General features: G+C 40.6%; 1 protein-coding gene across 2 annotated transcripts in view; it reads right to left on the reverse strand.

Annotated features, from left to right (window-relative positions):
- Positions 1–21,499, reverse strand: part of LGALS12 (galectin 12) — a 44,785-nt gene that overhangs the window by 15,031 nt on the left and 8,255 nt on the right. For both annotated transcript variants that reach the window (XM_089684783.1, XM_089684784.1), the window contains exons 2-6: positions 16,343–16,431; positions 10,578–10,791; positions 10,141–10,260; positions 8,819–8,857; positions 4,602–4,628 (exon numbers count right to left, since the gene is read on the reverse strand). In XM_089684783.1, coding sequence (XP_089540909.1) covers positions 4,602–4,628; positions 8,819–8,857; positions 10,141–10,260; positions 10,578–10,791; positions 16,343–16,431 — 489 coding nt within the window. The remainder of the gene's footprint in view (positions 1–4,601; positions 4,629–8,818; positions 8,858–10,140; positions 10,261–10,577; positions 10,792–16,342; positions 16,432–21,499) is intronic.

A 21,499-nucleotide genomic window follows, 5' to 3' on the forward strand; every position in this document is an offset into this window, starting at 1 on the left:
TAAATGAGGATAATACTGTTCTGGATTAGAGTGGATTGGCTGGGGTACAGTGTCTCTTAAAAGGTATCTTTTTAACAAAGCAAAGGCCTGAGGGCAGGCTCTGTTATGCGCAGTCTTTAGATGTGACTCTTCAGCTGGCTAAGCATTGAGGGCCTGGTAACCATTGGTGCACTTTAAGGCAGACAATAAGGCCTGCAGGCAGTATTAGAGCTATAGGGTAGCAGGTAAGTGGCTGCTAGGTAGTTCCTAATGGCTCAGTTTTTAGTGCTGGTAACAAGGTGTGGCCACAAGGCCCTCTCACCAAACCCAGCGACAAGGCAATGATCCCTCCGATCAGGTGTCCGCTCACTCTGGATTACTTGTGGTGACCCTGGTAGGCAGCACAGCAGGTCTATACCCTGGCAGTGGCTTTGTCCCTCCATGCTCGGGTCACGCTCTGTACTCTGGTAGCCCCACACACAGCAGTAGGCTTTTGCTGGCATAAGCTCTCTTTCCCAGCACAGTCCTCCCACACGCTCTACCTGGGTAGCATTGAACTGAAGAGAAAACGTTTTTCTGGAAATATCTGATTCTCTCCTCCTTACTGCTGCAAAGCTTGGTGGGGGCTGTATTTCTTCTTCTATTATTTTCAATGGGCAGCATGTCTCCAGGAACTACATGTCCCATAATCCTCATATCCTCCCTGCCAATTGGTCCATTGCTATTGCTAGGAGAGAAGTGGAAGATAGTCCAAGCACACCAGTCCTCCCTTGTGGTTAAACCGTCGCTGCTGAAAGGAGGAGGGGTATCAGGGAGTCAGCAGGTGGGATGACTAGATGTATGTAGCTACACTAGAAAACTGGGTGCAGACCATATAAATATATCTTTAAAGTGAGATTTATTTACAGTGAAACAAAAGATAACCATGCACCAGCAAGTAAAATGAAAATGCATGAAAAGCAAAACTAAATGCCAAAAATCACGCAACGCAAAATCACTTATATACGCGATTTGCATTTACGGGTAGAGGGCGCGCGCGCTACCTGTACCGCTATTGGCTGCTGTGGATGACAATCACCGGGTCCAAACCGGGACTCGGTGATCATCAGTAAAGCTGGCAGGGGAGACCCCTGTGTGTAAACACAGGTCTCTCTCCTATCAGCATGGACATGCTGCTTTGTATCTCTCTCACAGCAGAGATACAAAGCAGCATGTCTCCTATGTAAAACAGCACACAATGTAAAACACACACAGCACACTGTTAACCCTTTAATCGCCCCAGATGTTAACCCCTCCTGCCCAGTGTCATCAGTACAGTGTCAGTGCTTTTTATTAGCACTGATCACTGTATTAGTGTCACTGGGGATGTCAGTGGCCATTAGTCAGTTTCCACCCAGTTTCAGAATTCCCGCCACAGTCCCACTATAAGTCTCTGATCGCCGCCATTAGTAGTATAAAAAAAATAAATACAAATTCCTGTATATATACCATTTGTAGACGCTATAAATGTCATGTAAACCAATTAATATACACTTATTGGGATTTTTTTTTTAGCAAAGACATGTAGAATACATTCATAATTGTCGGGTTATTTCTGCTTAAAGAGCAAAAATGAAAATAAACGCAGAGGTGATAAAATACCACTGAAAGAAAGCTCTATTTGTGGGAAAAAATGACATAAATTACATTTATGTACAACGTTGCATGACTGCGCAATTGGCAGTAGTTAAAGTAACGCAGCACTGTATCGCAATAAATGGCCTGGTCAGGAAGGAGGGCAAATCCTCTGGAGGGCAAGTGGTTAAGGTGGGAAAATGCCCTTTATTGTATGATTCAGTAATACCAGCACTAGAATGCGGGACTACTAAAAACTGAAAAACACTTTAAACTCTTAATCTTGCAAGACACTGTAACAGATTGTACACTATATCTCCAAGCTCATATAGACTGTCATTGCCTTTAGGACATTACTTTATGTATTTGTACGCATTTATGAAATTTTCTTGGATAAAATAATTCTTTGCTTTGTCTACCTGGTTTACTGCAAGGCTCTGATTTCAATCTGAACTCTGGGCAGCTATAAAAAACTGCCTGTAGTCACATGTATAATATATGAATCCGGTCTGATAAAAAAAATGGCAGAAATCAGATGCTTTATGTTTGGTTTATGAACTTACACTGGCTCAGTTTTTCTGGAGAAGTTGTTGCATCTGGGTATTTTCTGCAGTATGTGGAAAACAACTTTGCAAAAACAAACTTTTGCTTTTTTTAGCCAATAGACAAAGTAGATGCTAAGCTGATCATTCCCGCTTTAAGGCCATTTATGCAGAGCATTATCATGCATAGTGTTAAGCAAAACTTCATACCAAACTCCATAAAGTCCCATTAGACAAGACCCTTTTATTGGTAATGCATTACATGGCAACACACTACCATGCAATGCAATGTGTTGTGTCGTGCTACATAGCAGGTGTATTGGGGTGTCATTCAAAAGGAATGCATAACTACAATGGTGGTTACTGCAATGCAAAAATATAATTTTGCACTTAGCAAAATGAAAAAATGAAGGTCACAATGCTCTGTTTATAATTCACAGACTTTGATTTTAAATTGTTTTCAGTTTTTGAATGAATTATGGCAAATACATCTTCACGTAGAAAGTGATATATACTATAATGTACAGCGCGGAGCAAACCTTTTGGCGCTATATAAATACTGTATAATAATAATATATATAGCAACAGAACAGAAACCGTAAGCTTCTCACTTTAGTTTAAATAGAACACAGTGATAGAATGCACTTAGCGCATCAGCCCTGGCCATATGGTTTGTGATGGTTGACTAAAGATGAGGAGAAAAGAAAACAGAGAGAGAACATAGAAGAGGTAAATGAGTTAAGCAGTACCCCAAATCTCTTTGGAAGACACTCCAGCCCAGTGCAAGAACATTTTCCCATGAGATTTGGATTCCTTAGGATTCCCAGGACCTCATTGGAAAGAGTGTGATGTCACCCTCATGGTGAGATGAGTGGCAGATGGGGGCAAGTATAAATAAAATCTGCACTTTTTAAAGGAGAGGGGTCCCAGCATGAATATGGAAAAAAGAAGCTAACAAAATTAAAAAAAATAAAAAATGATATATATATATATATATATATATAGATATATATCTATATATATAAAAAAAAAATTTTTTATTTTGTTTTCTTCTTTTTTCCATATTCATGCTGGGACCCCTCTCCTTTAAAAAGTGCAGATTTTATTTATACTTGCCCCCATCTGCCACTCATCTCACCATGAGGGTGACATCACACTCTTTCCAATGAGGTCCTGGGAATCCTAAGGAATCCAAATCTCATGGGAAAATGTTCTTGCACTGGGCTGGAGTGTCTTCCAAAGAGATTTGGGGTACTGCTTAACTCATTTACCTCTTCTATGTTCTCCCTCTGTTTTCTTTTCTCCTCATCTTTAGTCAACCATCACAAACCATATGGCCAGGGCTGATGCGCTAAGTGCATTCTATCACTGTGTTCTATTTAAACTAAATATATATATATATATATATATTTTTTTTTTTTGTGTTATTGCAAAGTGTATGTTCAGGCTAAATTTTATTTTTAGGTTTTGAATTAGTAGGGGAGGATTAGAACCTCTGTTGGGTTTTATTCATCATTCACATGGGCTTACCTATGCGAAAATCCGTGCAAAGGGCCATCTTCAAAGCATCCATGTCCCGGCAGTCCCATTAGATGCACAGACACAGCCGCTGATCCCAATTAATACATCTATGCGGGTCCCTGAACTCACAGTCTGCATTAGGGGACACACACTCACATGGATGTCATAGCAAAATCCCATTAGACATGACTGGGACTGCATGCATGCAGAAGTATGGAACACCTGTGAATCCCGTAAGGGCAAAGGTAGCCCTTTGCATGAGTGTATTCATAGGAATGCCTGTGTGAATGAGGCCTTACTTCTCTCTAGGTATCGGTTTTACATATTTCCCCTCACAGTGACAACAGTTTCCCAAACAGGAAGTGATGGAAAATTTGCAACAGCAACACAGACAATAATAAAAATAAATGATATAGTAGAATAGGAGAAGGCTAGAACTTGGATTTCATTGCTCTCAAAAAGTAAGAGAAAATCTCTACAATGAAGATCTAGATGACAGCAGATCTGACAGAGGTTCTGACCCTTCCTCACCCTAAAACTATGATCAAATGATTTGGCTGAACAAACACTTTAAAACTGTTGTAAAACTTATTCCTTAAATGATTCATACTCACCCTCACTTTGCCAGAGATGCACTGAAAGGTCTACAGTGCACATGGCCATTTCTTAATTTGTTGTTGATAGATTTAAAGGAAATTGTAGAATCAAATTTCAACGTGTATGGTCAGCTTAAGGGCCCATTAACTTGTGAGTTATCACAACACTCTGAAAAACTGTGATTTTTGTATATTGGATGCCTACCATGGATACCACTCAAACAATCTGACAAGGCATTCTAAAATTGCAGTGATTTGACACCTCAGGTTATGCATACATGCTAGCCATTTCAAAATGTTTAGGCACATCAGACTGAATATCTATGAACACATGCAAAAATATACCTACCAGATCTGCCCTGCCGGATTTTAAAGGCTGCAAAAAAAAAAAAAAAAAAAAAAGAAAATGTTTTTTAAACGGTTTTCATTTATATAGTCTCAGCTATCAGCAATCTTTTGAATACTTGGTAAAAAGCTAATATTTCAGCTGAGAACCAACAAACCCCAATGTCTTCCTGCCAAGCTCCAGCGTCCCTTCAAAAGGGCCTTTATACCTGGGGGGTGGAAAGGCCTGCTTGATCCTGTGAGCATTGTAATGGGTTGTCACAAGGTCAGTTTTGTCAGGTTCTGACCATTACTAGAGACCAGCTGCAGTTTTTGACAGCTCATTCACTGTGCGGAGAGCAGGCTCTCTGCACAAAAATCTCAGCCGCTCATGGAAATGCATATGTGATATGTAAGTAGCCAGAGGTTAAGAGGTTAAAAGAGAACTACGGGCATATGTAAATCACATAGACTAGCCCATATGATATAGATAGCTTTTGAATGTACTGCTCAGCGGTCTCTTCCTGGTTCTTGCAGCTGAATCTTGAATCTTCCTGTGCTCTGGGGAATCCTGCTGAGATATTCAATGTTGGTATCCCAGGAGGCGTTACATCATCCTTGTTGAGGCAAGAATGGCAGCAGGGGAGCATTTTTTTTTTTAATGCTGCTTTTTATGTTTTTCAGGGAGAGGAATGGAATGGTGGATGTGTAATTACTGAGTGAATGTTCTCTTTAACTTTGTGAGCCGATACTTTGATGAGGTATGATAGACACTAGAACAAAGTTCTCACCTCTCAGCTCTTTCAAATAACCTTACTTCTCTACGTCAGTCAGTAATGTTTTTTAAAAGGGAGCAACTATCATTCTCTTCTGGAGCAGAGCCTGGTTTTAAGAGCTGGAAAATGTGACCTAACCTGGCAATTCATATTTACAGAATTAATAAAGAACTAGGGGTACCTGTGGCTGTAGCTTAACTGCTGTAAAAGTAGATGTCACAATTATAGGTGCTATTTGAAGAGCTCAAGCCTATCGTGTATGCAACTGACTGTTTATCATTATTGCTTTTCTTTGAGTTTGTTTCCATTACCTCCACTATTTCCGCTATTTTTCATACCCTCTCACTGTAGCATACACTGGAAAGTTCTAATTTTGAGTTCTAGTAGATCTGGCTACATACAAGAAAACATCGTTGTAATTTACAGCTAACCCAATTAGTGTTAGACTTCATTAAGTGTTCTTGCATGGCAAGACCACTTACTGTTATCTCACATATATATTCTTATTATTATAGCCAAATTTACCACCCTAACTCCTCCCACAGTTTTTACACTACATAGACAGTAATATACCGAAACTTGCGGATTGTTCCCGATTGATGTGCTATTACTTTGTGGAACGTTTCACCGAATGGTTCACAAAATATCTGCGTTTTTGTGGTGAAATTGGTCCCATAGGAATGAATGGCGGAATGTTCAAAACTAGAGTGGGAGCTGACAAAAGCTAGAGTGTGAGCTGAAAAATCAGGACATGATTTCTAAACTGCCATCACTCCCTCATTTTCAAGCCCACCTACACAAATCTTATATCAAAACGTTCAGCTATCCCTGCTGCCACTACAAATGTTAAGCCATAGTCCTGATAGTTTTCACAATATGACCATTTGTTTGCAACTCACGCCACCCATTGACATTCATTGAAACTCCACTCTAGCCACCTCAAATTTGAAGGGCAATTTCTAAACTGCGACTGTGTCTTCATTTTTAATATTTCAGAGACATACTATGCATCAAAATGTAGGTCTGGGTCTTGTGATTCTCACAATATAATAAGCTCTTCGGTGTAGGGTTTATAATTTTTAAACTACAACCATTTGAAGATGGCAACTGCCAGTGAAGTGAGCAAGTTGGAGCAGTTTGTTTTTAACCACTCTTCTCTGCCCTTGCTGTAGAGTGAGTTGCCATAGGAACCCAGGTGTGTGAGCAGGCAGCAGAGTGACAAGCCACTCCAGCCAGTTACTCTGCCCACTCCAGTTGTAGACTACTGGTGGAGGCAAGAACACTTCACGCAATTTCCCCAGAAATTTCAGCTTTTCTAGTTCGGTTTGATATCTAAAGATACTGAATAGCATTGGGAGTTATTTACACTCAATATTCAATTACTTCTAATCACTGATTAGATCAAATGTGGCCAGAATATAACCCTCTACATGGGAGCTTGAAAGTCAATGACTTGAAACAGACATACTGTATATCCTACACAACCCTATTTTTCCCCTAGTTTTGAACAAGCAGGAAAAGGGTTAGAACTTATAACAGTTATTTTGCTGTCTACGTCCCCATTGTTGAGATATCCCCTTTTTTTTCCCAGGACAAGAAAAAAAATATGGAGAATGGGGATCACTGCGACAGGAAGATGGACTTTGAAAAAATCTGGCAAAAGCTACAGGGCCTAGTCAGATGTGTGTTAGGCAATGCAAGGAGCGAGCCACAGTGTGTTGCGACTAATTGTGAATGCATTGTACAGAAGAGGCTAAATCACAAAACACCACCACATACTGTGTGATCTGATGCACTGCGCTGTAAAAAAGTGTCAAAGTTCATTTTTTCATCTATTGTGGCACATGGGCAGTCTATTCATAAGGAATGTGCTGCCTAAAAAGATTGCATGTTGTCATGCCGCAGTTTGAATCTGCCTTTAACCTACTCACCCTCTACTAAAAAATATGTATTTGCTGCTGACTTCCCCCACTGGAGAAATTTCTTTTCACTTCCTGTTCTGGGGACAGCCCATCACCAGGACAGAAGAAAGGAGAAATCTTCTCAGTAGGGAACCAAACTGCAATAAAATCTGATAATGTAGGAAAAGAAACAAAGCAAGAGGTGCTGTGTAAATGTAGTCTGCAAACAGTATTATAACATTATTGTTGTCACAATGGGGTTGATTTACTAAAATTGGAGAGTGCAAGATCTGATGCAGCTGTGCATGGTAACCAGTAAGCTTTAACTTCAGCTTGTTCAATTAAGCTTTGACAATAAAACACGAAAGCTGATTGGTTTCTATGCACAGCTGAACCAGATTTTGCACTCTCCAGTTTTAGCAAATGAACCCCAAAATATTTACACTATTTTTTTTTGTTGCCAGCTCAAAGAAGTGTCCATTTTATCTGCATATTTCTTTGCCAGAAACATAAATTTTAGTGTTTTTATAAAATTCACAAAGTACAGAATACAATTTGAACTACTTCAGTAATACTAAGGGGTATATTTACAAAACATTCTGACATTCACCACAGGTGAGTCTTCCTGGTGCATGTGTTTTAAATAATTTGGTGAAAGTCACATTCCTTGCTTTAAAGGATATGTTCACCTTTTAGAAAAAAAAAATTAAAATACACATTTTTTTGCAGGTATAAAAAATGTGCATTTATTATTATTGTCTGCAGGAGCCTGTAAACCATTGCACCAGCGATCAGCAGATCGCTGGTGCCATGCAGGTCTCCTGCAGATATACTGACAGGAAGAATGAATGAACTACCACGGCGCTTCACAGCACCATGGTAGTTCATTTAGGACTACAAGCTGACAGCCGCTAAGACTGTTGGGACTTGTAGCCTCTCATTCACAGATGACTATGAAAGAGTGACTCAGCCATGTGGGCGGAGCACCACACGGCCATGTTTTTTTTTTAAAGTTGACAGCTAGCGAGGGGGGAGAAGATCCCCCGCTAGCTGTCAAAGCAGGGATCGGGGGCCAGTCTGATCGTAACTTGTTACACCCTGAATATGGATGTAACATATTACAAAAAAAGAACTTATCCGTTAAAATATGCCGATTAATTGTTTTAAAAATAATAAGATATTATTAATCGTAATAATTTAGGCAACATAGAAAATAGAAATCTTTTGCAAGACAAAATGACATCTTGATTTATATAATAGCTAAAAATGTAAAAAAATAGCTTTGGTCCATGAGGGGTGTCGGTAAAGATAGGCATAAATGTAGTAAAGAAATATAAACAAATGGGTACATTTCAGTATAATGTATTTACACTGGCCTCAACACCAGTAATATTCTACTAGGTTTGGTTGTTACATTGCATTATTAGCATATAAATATTTTCCCATAATATGTTTGTGCAACGAACAGCACTAGAAAGGTACATTTTTCTGTAGTCTGGCTCCACCTTGTGCAAAAATGCACAACTGCAATTGATTGTTTCACTAAATATTGTTTTGTAATTTACCGGGCAAAAAGGATATGGAGTCATCTCTTCATGAAAGGGCTGTAGGATGGATAAAAGCAGAATTAGAGTTAATTGTTTAGAAAAAGGGTCTAAGTATGAGAAGAAGGAGAAAAGAAAAGAGAAAAAAGGAAAAAGAAAAGAAACTACATTCACACTTATAATTATAGAGAAATACGAATACCTAAAGAAATCCATTTTCAGTAGACAAACATGCCAAACACACACAGGTAATAAAAAGATAGATCCTTGAAGTTCACACTGGCCCTAATTTTACAGCCATAAGTCTGAAGCAGGGTTCAAAACCCAGAGACATCGTTTAACTATGTAAATGCTAGTCTGAGCAGTGTCAGGTTCATAAAAAACATTTGTAAAGCATTTAAAAAGCTTCATACATCTTTAAGCGCCTTTAGTTACAGTCTTAAAATGTATGTTAACCCCATTTCTTGCACGGTTGGCATTATGCCTCACTGTATACAGTTTCTTTAAGCAAATTGTATCTTTGTGTATCTGCTGCAAAGTTTCTTATCTGAAGATCCTGCCAGTAACAGCACTTCTTGTTGCAGACTGACAACATTAAGTCACCTCCTAGCAATTAGCAGTAGTGTTGTCAGACTGCCATGAGCATGTCTTCAGTTGGTCATTGGGCGTTCTAACAGATAGGCAAGTCCAGGGGCAAATTGAAGAAGAACACATGGCAGCCTTACAGATTCTAATGGGATTTCCGGATGTAGCATTAAACAGGTTGCAATAGACTTTACTGCAATTATTATGAATGAACAGTAAGCTACATTTTATTAACTGGGGATTCAAAAGGTCAAGTTTTATGAGGGGGATCATATTGTCCACTGAGTTTTCATAATGAACTGCAACCTATGTCTTTAACAATCTGTGATAGATGAGTTTATTCTTAAATGCTACATTTTAGGTTTGAATGCATCGCTACTCAAATGCAGGCATTTGTGCAAATGCATTGTGGGCTTGGAATTTTGTTTCACCTTCTGGTCCCTGTGCTGATCCAGGGGCTTTGTTTGAACTACTTTTGCTTACAATTAAGGGATTTAAAACAGCAGAACTGGATTTCAGCAGGATCAACTATGTCCAAAAGCAAAGCAGGCAAAGCGTAGCCTCAGAACAGTGAACCAAGCTACAGAAATAAAATAAATAAAATCTGCAGAATTGTGATTAAAGAGGACTTTAAATACAGAAAAAAGTCTCATCTACACAAACCCTTGCTGCTGTTATTCTTTTTAGCTTTTATGCGTTTCTGAGTGCACCAAATTTACATTAACTACAATGTGTTATAATGACTTCTAATCACTTACATTACTGCTGAGAAAGGAGATCTCCTTTACGGTGACATCTCCATAAACTCCTAGAGTATCCACATCTGTCAGAGGAAGCCGATAGGTGAAATCCAGAAAATGCTGCCCACCAATGCTCACCTGGTATACAGAATAAAGAATCACTCTAGGTTCAATTAAAAGAGGAAAAGTACTAGATGCCCATTTACCTTGAGGGTTCCAGAGACAAGATGATGAATTGGCTAGAATTCTTTAATGCATGAAAACAGAAGTGTACATGACAACTTCAGAGTGACAAATGACAACTTTGGAGTAACTATACAGGTTACTAGGTCAAAGACGAGTACAGTAAGTAGCCAGTGTGGACTTAAACACCAATGGATTTTCAGCATATGTCAGACCTAAACCAAGCAAAATATACAGTATATAAGCATCTAATTATTTTTACATTTTCTTACCTTGACCTTATTTGTAAGGAAGAGAAAGAGGAGCACAAATGAATTTCCTTTTTTAAATGGGGCTCCTGAAAACTTTAACTCATCTAACCAATGGTCTTTGCGCAGAGTGTTGCATATTATGTGTGCATCTGAAGAAGAAAAGCGGGGGTTGAAATGAAAAGCTATATCAGACCGTGGACGTGTGCTGCAACCACACTGGAAATCAATCTGAAATCTGCAAAGAAAAATAACATATGATGCTGCAAGTTTATGTAAAACATACATATTTGTACCAATATTTATTTTATTACACAAATGTAATTTATTTTTACCTCTGCAATATAAAGCAATATACTGTATTTATATCTGTTCTACCTCCAGCAGGGGAATATATTATGCCTGTCTTGTCTGCAATATAAAATTTGACCACTAAATGGACAATAAATTTACTGTTTTGCAGAAACTAGAGACTGTTTAGATAACAGTTAAACTAGAACTGTGGGCAAAAACGGTTTTACATTTCCTTTTTGATGATTTCCTACCTTTATTTATTTTATGCATTTCAGGTACATATATAGCGTCGTCATTTTTACATAGTGCTTTACATATATACAGTATTGTACATTCACATCAGTCCCTAACCCTCAAGCGACATACAATCTAAGGTCCCTAACTCACATTCATACATACACATACTAGGACCAATTTAGACAGGATCCAATTCACCTACCAGCATGTCTTTGAGTGTGGGAGGAAACCGAAGTACCTGGAGGAAACCCACTTATAAATGTTAAGCATGCATATGCAAATAGGTAATTCATCTTCTTGTTAACCAAGTAGTTGCTCTGAAATAGCCTGATAATTTTCAAATCAAACCATTAATTTTTTTTTGGTTTCCTGTTTGTAAAACCAGTGGCTGCTATGCCCCACCCAACGGTCTTGGCATATCCCATCTGTAGTTCTATCTACACCAAGCAGGGTTGTACTTCTGTCCCTGTTGCTGTAGTGGGTGAACTAGGACTTACAGACTCCCGGTCTCTGCCACCCATGGAGGAGGAATCCTAAACATTACAGCTCAGGATGCCAACTGACTGTTCAGGTATTTGGGCACTGCCCTGCTAGTTCTGGATAAGTGACACATACATTTCATACTGAGGCAGTATATTGGGTTACACATGTCCCATCCCTGGCTCTGTGTTCGGAAAGGGAAGGATGTCCTGCGCAGGGACCGGCCAGTGATGTGTGATGCAGAGGGGTGGGCTCTGGGTAGAGGGTGGAGTCATTGCCATTCATGTACTGACATGTTCAGTAAGGGCTTGTCCAATCATAGGGCAGTGGGCAGGCTCTGCTCCAGTGTACGGGGACTGGTCGGGTGTGACTTAGCATGCAGCAGCCCCTCTGATCCTGGGGATCACACACACTCCCCCACTGGATCCCGACATTTCAACCTGCATGGCACAGCTGTTCCTGGGGCTGAAGGAGGGATGAAGAGGTACATTACCCGGGGAGAGGATGGGGACACTTCGCTCTGGTGGAAGACAGCCACTGACAGCTCACAAGTAAGAATTTCTGTAGGGCACCAGACTGTGGATCTTTGTGTGGGAACACCTTTCATAAGTAGTAGACTACATATAATGAACTAAATGTTTTGCACATGCATGCATAACATTTATAAGATTGCCATCTAATTGTCCTGCTGTGTGGTGCTGAGCAGTGTGGCTGGAGAATTGGGGTGTGATTTATGTTGAAGTGTGCGAGTACGCATTCAACATGTACAGGCTTGGTGTACCTGCCCACATTCACTACAGTTGCCAGTAGTTTATGGGAACTGTAGTTTCCTTTTACTGTAGAGAGAGGATATGATGTCATCCAGACAGTTACACTTCCTCCTTGGCAGAGTAGATGCTATCTTTTGAATTACAAATTAACACTTCCTGAAAATTTAGTTAGAATTTTCTCTTTAATGGTAAGGAATTTCACAAATGTGTTATATGTTTAGGTGTTTTGTGTAGGAGGGTGTACTAATGGGTGTATTTTTTGTCTATCCCAGAGATCTTCTTTAAGAGTTAATAAAAATTCCAGTAATTCTGAGAGAAAGGAAAGAGATGCATCTTGGGGGCTCAGACTACCTTAGAAACTGGGAGTGAAGTAGCCAGCGGTCAGAGCACATTTTGGACTAAGACTTGCATCCCTTTGCATCCCCCAAAAGACAGCATCACTTTTAAGAATCACGTATCACCATCTATAGCCTAACTGTTCATTGTGTTTTCTGTATATTTCATATATTGATCGTATGTATTTCTCATCTGATTATTCCTAATAGTTTCACCCGTCCTGTTTTGGTAATAAAGTTTCAATATTACATTCAGTCTGGCTTATTACAGAATAGGAGGGCTTTGCTGCATGTCGAGCTATGCACAGGGAACGGTGTAGCAAGGACAGAACAATATCTGCTATATAAAGATTATTTTTTTATTACTTTTTTTGAGCACCATGCTCAGTTCAGAGGTCATTTTAACCTACTTTCCCGCTTTCAAAGATAGCAGCTCACTCTGTCTACATTTGCTACCTGTCAAACTGGGATGTCACTGAGAACTCCCATTTCCATTAACAAATGGGAACCACTCAGCAAAGTTCCTGGTCATGTGATCATGTCAGCTACAACATGGTGTTCACATGATTTTGTTTGTAAACAGCTGTCGTGACTGACATCTGCTTTTTTTGAGCATATAATAATACATTTAAATTAAAAATAAAGTTCATATTTTGTGTCCACTTGTCAGCCTATAATAATAAATCTGAGCAAAGCATTTGTTAAAATATTGTACTAATTTAAAGCATCATACATTATGTGTACTAAAATATCATAAAAATTATAGGTGAAGAATTAGTCAGTGAAGTGTTACCACTTTAACTGATGCTTCCAGACTGCAGCTGTGCTTGTCACCACTGATAGCTAATAAAATAAGGCTAATTTTACAAATTTCCGTGTGCGTATCTGTGTGTTTATACGCACGTTATTAACAATCATGCACTTTATGTACTGCCATTGCCATCAGTTGTTATTAACAGGTGATTTGCTTCATCAAAAATCAAATACCATGCAATAAAGCATCACAAAGATTTGAACTAGCACTGCGAAAAAAATGCCTAATCTGCGTGTGATTCACATATATGTGCAGCTTGAAGTGCAAGTTTCATAGCTAATTGATACAGTAGCTGTTCACAGGTTCATGTCAGTTTTACATCAGGTTCAGGACAGGATTAGCTCAGGATCTTATCCTGTTCACACATATGCGGATTAGGAACGGTTCCCATAGAAGTCAATAGCCTGTAATCCGCACCTGAACCTGAAGCCACTGCTAAGAAATCAGACAATCTGAATCGTACTGAAAACCGCACTGAATCTGCACCAGCCGTCATCAGGGCTACAACAAAACATAATGTAAATATAAGTGTGAATGATAAAATAATGAGCCTAAGGTTACTTTCACAATGAGGAGCTTTTGAAACGTTTTTGCGTTAAAAAAAAAAGCGCCTAAAAAGCTCAAGAAAAATGCTTCCCTATGTATGTGAATGTATATCTATGTATGTTTTCACACTGAGGCGTTGCACTTGCGGTGTGGTGTAAAAACTCCTGTTTGCAGCATTTTTGGGGCATGTTTGATGAGATAAAAAAAACAAACAAACCAAAAACGCCTCTTCCCCTTGAAATCAATGGAAAAGGCCTGAAAAGCACCTCAGAAACATCTCTGAGAAGCGTTTTTGGTGCAGTTTTTAAGTCACATGTCCTTTAAAAAACACTCAGCACGGCAAAAGCGTGTTAAAACTATGCGTTTTTGCAGCAGATCAGTGTGAAAGTAGCCTAACAATCATAAAACATCATGGATAATATACATATACACATACATGTACAGTATACATGCACAGAAATGAAGATGAAGAAATATCAGATAGTAAATGGTAATGTGTAATGGATTCATTTTTGGAATTAATATCAGATTCTACATGGTTAATAGATGCCATTACACAATTATACATAATACTGCAAAAATACACATGAATACAAAATTTAAATTTAAAATGAAATTTGTCTGTAATGCACAGATGTCTAAAAAAAAGGGACTCACAGGTTAAAAGAACTATTAAAAAAACATCATTTCATAAAAAAGGTACAACAAAATCCTAATATATAACAACCATCATTGTGGTAAAAATAAAAATCCATCAAGACGGAATAGGAAGGAGGAAACTCACAGAGCGACTGCCCAGTGCGAAAACAAAAGAGGGGTCAGTTTCCAATGGGAGATGTGGCAGGTAGCCATACTGTAGATGACAGTCATGACCCCGCCCATTAGGTGATGAAAACAACTGTACGACATGCCTTCAAGTCAGGACATGGGAAGGTGAGGGGAAAAGCAGAAAGAAGACAAGAAGATTGGCTTCAGGATACGTTGTCTCCATGTATCAGTTATAAACCAATGAACTGAGGTTAACCAGTATAAAAGTCAGGTTTTTGAAAAGGCAAAGGCAGAAATGTCATCTCAACCTATAAAACAGGCAACTCGGTAATCCACAACTGATATACAGGGAGGGAAGGATAAATCACAGCTCAGAGCAGAGGCTGAGGGTTGTATGCCAGGGAGATGCGTTATGGCAATAAGGAGTAAAAAGACTCCCCATGTAGTGAGGGGGACAGTCCGAGTTACCCGGATTACAATAACCCATCACGTTGTATATGCTTGTTAAGGTTGGAAAAATAACTCTCATAGAGACATAGTGGCAGATCTACAAAAGACCAGAAAGAAGCCTAGTTACTGCTAGGGGATAAACCTTCATTGTGAAGAAGGCTTCTACAGGTTCAGTGAGTTTAAAGTGAAACTTTAAGTAAAAAAAAAAATGCTGAATCTGACTGAACTGTCACATCCCCGCTTGGTCAATAACAGCGTCTGCCAATCGAGACCCGAAAGCTGACTGCCCAAAGATGTCAGCAGCTAGGTGGGGAAGAGCGGGACGCCACATCCCCGGAGCCAAGGTGAATATAGTTCTGCTTTAAAGTGATATTAAAAGGCAAGTTTTTTTTTTGAATTTTAAATAAACTGTCATACTTACCTGATCTGTGCAGTGGTTTTGCACAGAACAGCCTCAATCCTCTTCTTGGGTCCCCCGCCAAGTGCCCCCAGAGCAAACAGCCTGCTATGGGGGCACCCAAACAGACTTGCTCCCAAGCCGCTGTTCTACATGTCCATTCACACACACAGCTGCGGCTTGGCTCGGTCCGACCCCACTCCCCTCTTTCCTCATTGGCTCACTGGTTGTGCTTAATGTCTCAGCCAATGAGGAGAGATAGTCCCCAGAGAACCAAGGCTCTTGTGCACATCGTTGGATCGCAATGCTGCTCAGGTAAGTATTGGGGGAGGGGGGAGCTGCTGCACACAGGTTTTTTACCTTCATGCATAAAATGCCCCCCCCCCTCACTGGGAGAACAAAATAGCTCAGCGGGAGGGACAAAGCAGTGTTGATGAGGGAATCCAGCTACTTTTTTTCCTATGCTCAGTTTTAGAGTTGAAAGGTCTGCCATGAAAGGGTGGACAAGCAACAAGGTGGCTTTGATCCTGTATACATTTCTCACTTTTCCCCATACACACAACAGCGACAATGGGAAGATAATTGATGACTACTATGTCTTTGTTTCATCCTGTGTTCAAATCCAGTCTTCCATTTATGCATTGAAGCTGATGTCATTAGGAAATACAGAAGTCAAGACAAAGGCAAACCTCACATACCTTGTTGCACTGCTGTCAACGACTCCTTGTATGAGGATCATACGCCCAGGAAAAAGACCCCCAAATATCGTACATGCGTAGGGGATAATCTGCACAGGTGAACAATAAAAACAAGATACGCTAAAAATGTCAAGAATGAAGCAATTACAGAGCCAAAAATGAATGATACACACTGACAGGATCCCAAGGACAAAGATAATTGCATGAGGATATAGCATACCACTACAATGCACATGGGACCATTTTTGGACATCTCTCACCCCCTTTTGGTAATACCCCAGGTCTTGACCAAGACATCTTTGTGTTACACTATTGTGCCTCTGGTGGCTCAATTTATTTCATTTTCTTTAATTTGCACTTAACCAACTGACACTTGTTCCACTATGCACTAGATGTTCTGATTTCACAGAAGTTTGGTAACATTGATGTACCAGCAGGTAAGCAATACAGTGTTCATTTTTTTTCTAGCTTATTGACCAAAGGAGTAATCAACTGAGTTCATATCATATATAAACTTATGTTTATTTGTATAGGTTATGTTATAGTTTCAGTCATATTATTGTATTAGGCAGATCTAAGGCTCTTTCATTTTTTAAGACCAGTAGTTAACAGTCGTTAAACTTCATATACCATATATTGTATATTACAATACCAATACTGGAGGGGCTGATTGTGTATAGGTGTGTGCATGTGTGGAGGGCGTGTGTACAGGTGTGGCGGAGGGGGCTGGGGGTGTATGTGGGGGGGTGGTAGCTGAGTATGTGTAGGTGTGTGGGGGGGCCGAGTGTATACAGGTGTATGTGTGGGGATTGAGTGTGTACAGGTGTGAGGGAGGCTGAGCATATACATTTGTGTGCATGTGTGTGTGTGGGGGGGGCTAAGTGTATGCAAATGTGAGGGGGGAGGCTGAGTGTATACAGGTGTGCGTGGGGGCTGAGTGTATACAGGTGTGGGGGGGGGCTAAGTGATTACAGGTGTGTGGGGGGGCTGAATGATTACAGGTGTGTGTGTGTGTGGGGGGGGGGGCTGAATGTGTACAGGTGTGAGGGGGGCGGAGTGCTTATAGATGTGGGGGGAGCAGAGTGTGCATAGGTGGGGGCCCCGAGTGCTCACAGCTGGGGGGCCCTCCGAGTGTGCAGGCTTTATATTTTTTGGCCAAAATATAATTCCTTACTGTTAAATCTTGAAAGCACTGATGGCTTTGAATACATTTTTCAATAAGTTGTGAGAGTGTTAAAATAAAGGTAGGTGCACTGAAGAACGCGGTGGGGTGGCCAGTGGGGGCATTTGGTGGGATGACCCGTGGGCAGGCCCTGGGGAATGTTGATGGTCAGGCCAGGGGAACCCAGGTCTAAAGTTGTGTAAGGGGCCCAAAAATGTCTGATGGCTGCCCTGGGAGGAAATATAAGTGAACTACGAATGCACTAATTACCGCACTTCTAATCCATTGAGAACTACAAGTCTGTCTGCAACGGTGGCATACAGGAACTGTAGCCCATTTATTCTCTGTATTAATGAATGATGAGGCTGTAAGCGCGGAACAAAGTCATGCCAATTTCAAAAGTGACAGCTGCTGCAGTGGAGAAGAATCCCTGCACACTCTCATGGGGTGCAGGGTGGGTTCTTTTGGAGATGAGGGAGTTGCTTAGCAACATCTTACACCCTAAATACAGGAGTAAAATGTTGCTAAAGCTGGAGTTAGCCCTCAATAAATTGTATTTGCAAATTTTTGTGTTCGGAGTCTTGCTGATGTAAACTGATAATGCAACATAAAATCAAATCACAGGAGGCAGAACACATACGCCAGTAACTCCAGTCTGGTAAAAATGAGCTTCTGGATAGGGGCAACAAACCTAGAACAAGCATCCAGCCAGTGAAATCATATACTTGCCGACCGCAGATAGCCGAATGACGGCTGCACTGCGGCCAGCCAGTTTTGGGTGGACACCATATGACGTCCTCCCAGAATGCCCTATCCTACACACCCCTGGGGGCTCGCACCCGACGATCTCCGTGATCGCCATGTCCTACGGACACAGCCGATCACGTGATATGGTCAATCACAGCGGCCTTTTACCACGTGATCAGCTGTGTCCAATGACACACTGATCACCAAGAAATGCAATTGCCGGTTATTGGCTGCTGTCACAGCGTGAGGAAAGTACTACCGAGAATCGGCAGTTGTCAGAGGAGGGATTGGCACCGATCATTAGGTCACTGACGATCAGTGCCCTTATGATCAGTGCCCAGCAGTGCCACCCACAAGTGCCCATCAGTGCCTAGCAGTGCCACCCACCTGTACCCACCAGTGCCCATCAGTTCAGCCCAGCAGTGCCGCCAATCAGTGTACAGCAGTGCTGCCAGTCAGTGCCATCCGTCAGTGACACCTATCAGTGCCGCCAGTCAGTGCCCAGCAGTGCCAGCTAAACAGTGCCGCCTATCAGTGCCAGCTCAACAGTGTCGCCCATCAGTGCAGCCTCATCAACGCACATCAGTGAAAATTGTTATAATAGAAACAAAGAAAAACTTTTTTCTTTTTCAAATTTTTTGCTCTTTTTTTGTTTATAGCACAACAAATAAAACCCCCAGCGGTGAGTACATACCACCAAAAGAAAGCTGTATTTATGTGAAAAAAATTATAATTTCATATGGGTATAGTGTTACATGACCACGCAACTGTCATTCAAAGTGCGACAGCGCTGAAAGCTGAAAATTGGCCTGGTAAGGAAGGGGGTATAAGTGCTCGATAGGCAAGTGGTTAAAGACCTGCATACTTGTTTTTTTGTATTTTTATTACAGGTCTTTATATAGTGTTGACAATTTAAACAGCGCTTTACATACAGGTATATTGTCAAATGCATATGCAACAGTCCATTTTCATACATACACATACTAGGGCCAATTTACACAAGAGCCAATGAACCTACCAGTATGTCTTTAGAGTGTTGGAGGAAACCAGAGTGCCCAGAGAAAAACCTATGCAAGACCAGAGAGAACATGCAAACTCTATGCAGGTTGTGTTTTGGTTTGGATTAAGACCAATGATCCTAGCGCTGCAAGGAAGAAGTGCTAGCCTCTAAGCCACTGTGCCTCACCAATGGGGTCACAGACGTCAGTACAAACCTGCTAAAGGTTCTATCACTTCTCTTTTTCCAAAACTAGAAAAAACAAAGTTTTGGCTGGCGTTAGGCTTTAAAAGATAAATTCACCTTTAAGAAAAAAAACAAAACAAAAAAAAAAACAAATAAAACACAAATGCACAGCTTTTTCCAGGTAAAAATGTGCATTTATTTATTTTATTTGTTTTACTAGGAGCCTGCAAAACACACAATTCTGTAAATGAATGACGTGGCCAGGTGCAGCTTGCTGTGGGGGGAGGGGTGTGAGGGGGCTGCTGAGACAGTAACTTGTTACATGAATACTGGTGTAACATGTTACAAAAGATCAATTTAGCCTTTAATCTCTCCTTCCCCAGCAACACATGCTTAGCTTTCCACATTGATGGCTCAATCACACCACAGTACACTACTTTGTGGAAAATGACATGCGTTGCAATGTGTTGTTATAACGCATTGCAGTGTGTTGCAATAGAAACAAAGGGGAAACATTGAAGTGTAACAGCAGAAAAAGACCACGTATTCCGTTGAGTCTGCTTTTTTTTTTTAACCACTTCAATACCGGGCACTTTCACCCCTTTTCTGCCCAGGCTAATTTTCAGCGCTGTCGCACTTTGAATGACAATTGCGCGTTCATGCAACACTGTACCCATATGACATTTTTAGCATTTTGTTTCACACAAATAGAGCTTTCTTTGGTGGTATTTAACCACATGCCGCCCAGCCACTGTATAAATACGGCGGCAGGGCGGCACGGGCAGGCAAAACTATGTTTTAAAATGTGTGTTTTGTAAACAGGAAGGGGGCGCGCGCGAGGCGTGCCGCCGCCCTACCTGTCCCGCAGATCACAGCCGCGGATGTTAGTCACAGCCGATCATTACCGGCTATGTCCCGGCGATCGGCGGCAATAGCTGACAGAGAGCACAGCTGCAATAGCTGTGCTTTCTGTCAGTTCCCTGACAGCTCCAGGACACGCTGATCGGGACAGAAGAGTTTCTCTCTCCCGATCAGCGGTGTCCCGTGCAGTACACACCCCCTAGTAAAATACTTCCCCTCACACAGATAACCCTTCTCTGAAAAATAAACTTAACCCCTTCCTCCCCAGTGCCATTAGTACAGTGTCAGTGTTGTTTTTTTTTTTTGCACTGATCACTGTATTGGTGTCACTGCGGATGTCAGTGACCCCAAGTCACTACCCCCCAATGTCAGAATGTCTGCCGCAGTCCCGCCATAAGTTGCTGATCACCGCCATAAGTCCCTAATCGCCGCCATTATTAGTATAAAAAAAACTAAAAATCCCAGTATCTTTCCCGCCATTTGTAAACGCTATAACTTTCACGTACACCAAATAATTTACACGTATTGGGTTTTTTTTTTTTAGCAAAGACATGTCGCAGAATGCATTTTGGCAGAAATTTATGACTAAATTTGATTTTTACATTTTTTTTTTACTGGACATGTTTTATAGCAAAAAGTCCAAAATATTGCTTTTTTTCCTCAAAATTGTCAGCCTTTTTTTTATAGTGCAAAAAAATAAAAACAGCACAGGCGATCAAATACCACCGAAAGAAAGCTCAATTTGTGGGAAAAAAAAAGGATGTAAACTTCATTTATGTACCGTATTGCATGACCGCGCAATTGTCCGTTAAACTAGCGCAGCGCTGTATAGCAAAAAAATGGCGTAAATTGCAGTATTGCATAGTTTGTAGATGCTATAACTTTCACACAAAGCAATCAATATACACTTATTGTGATTTTTATTTACCAAAAACATGTAGCAGAATACATTTTGGCCTAAATTTATAACCAACTTTGAGTTTACTATATATTTTTTATAGCTGAAGGTAAAAAATATTGTTTTTCTTCAAACTTTTTGGCTTTTTTTGTCTCTAGCGTGAAAAATAAAAAGCGCACAGGTGATCAAATAGCACCGAAAGAAAGCTCTATTTGTGTGAAAAAAGGACGTAAATTTTGTTTGGGTGCAGCGCTGCATGACCGCACAATTATCAGTTGAATTAGTGCAGCGCCGAGTAGCAAAAAG

Source organism: Staurois parvus, unplaced genomic scaffold, assembly GCF_062004578.1.
Source record: "Staurois parvus isolate SC_StPar_1 unplaced genomic scaffold, SC_StPar_1.0 ptg000356l, whole genome shotgun sequence".
In the NCBI taxonomy this organism is placed as follows: Eukaryota; Metazoa; Chordata; class Amphibia; order Anura; family Ranidae; genus Staurois; species Staurois parvus.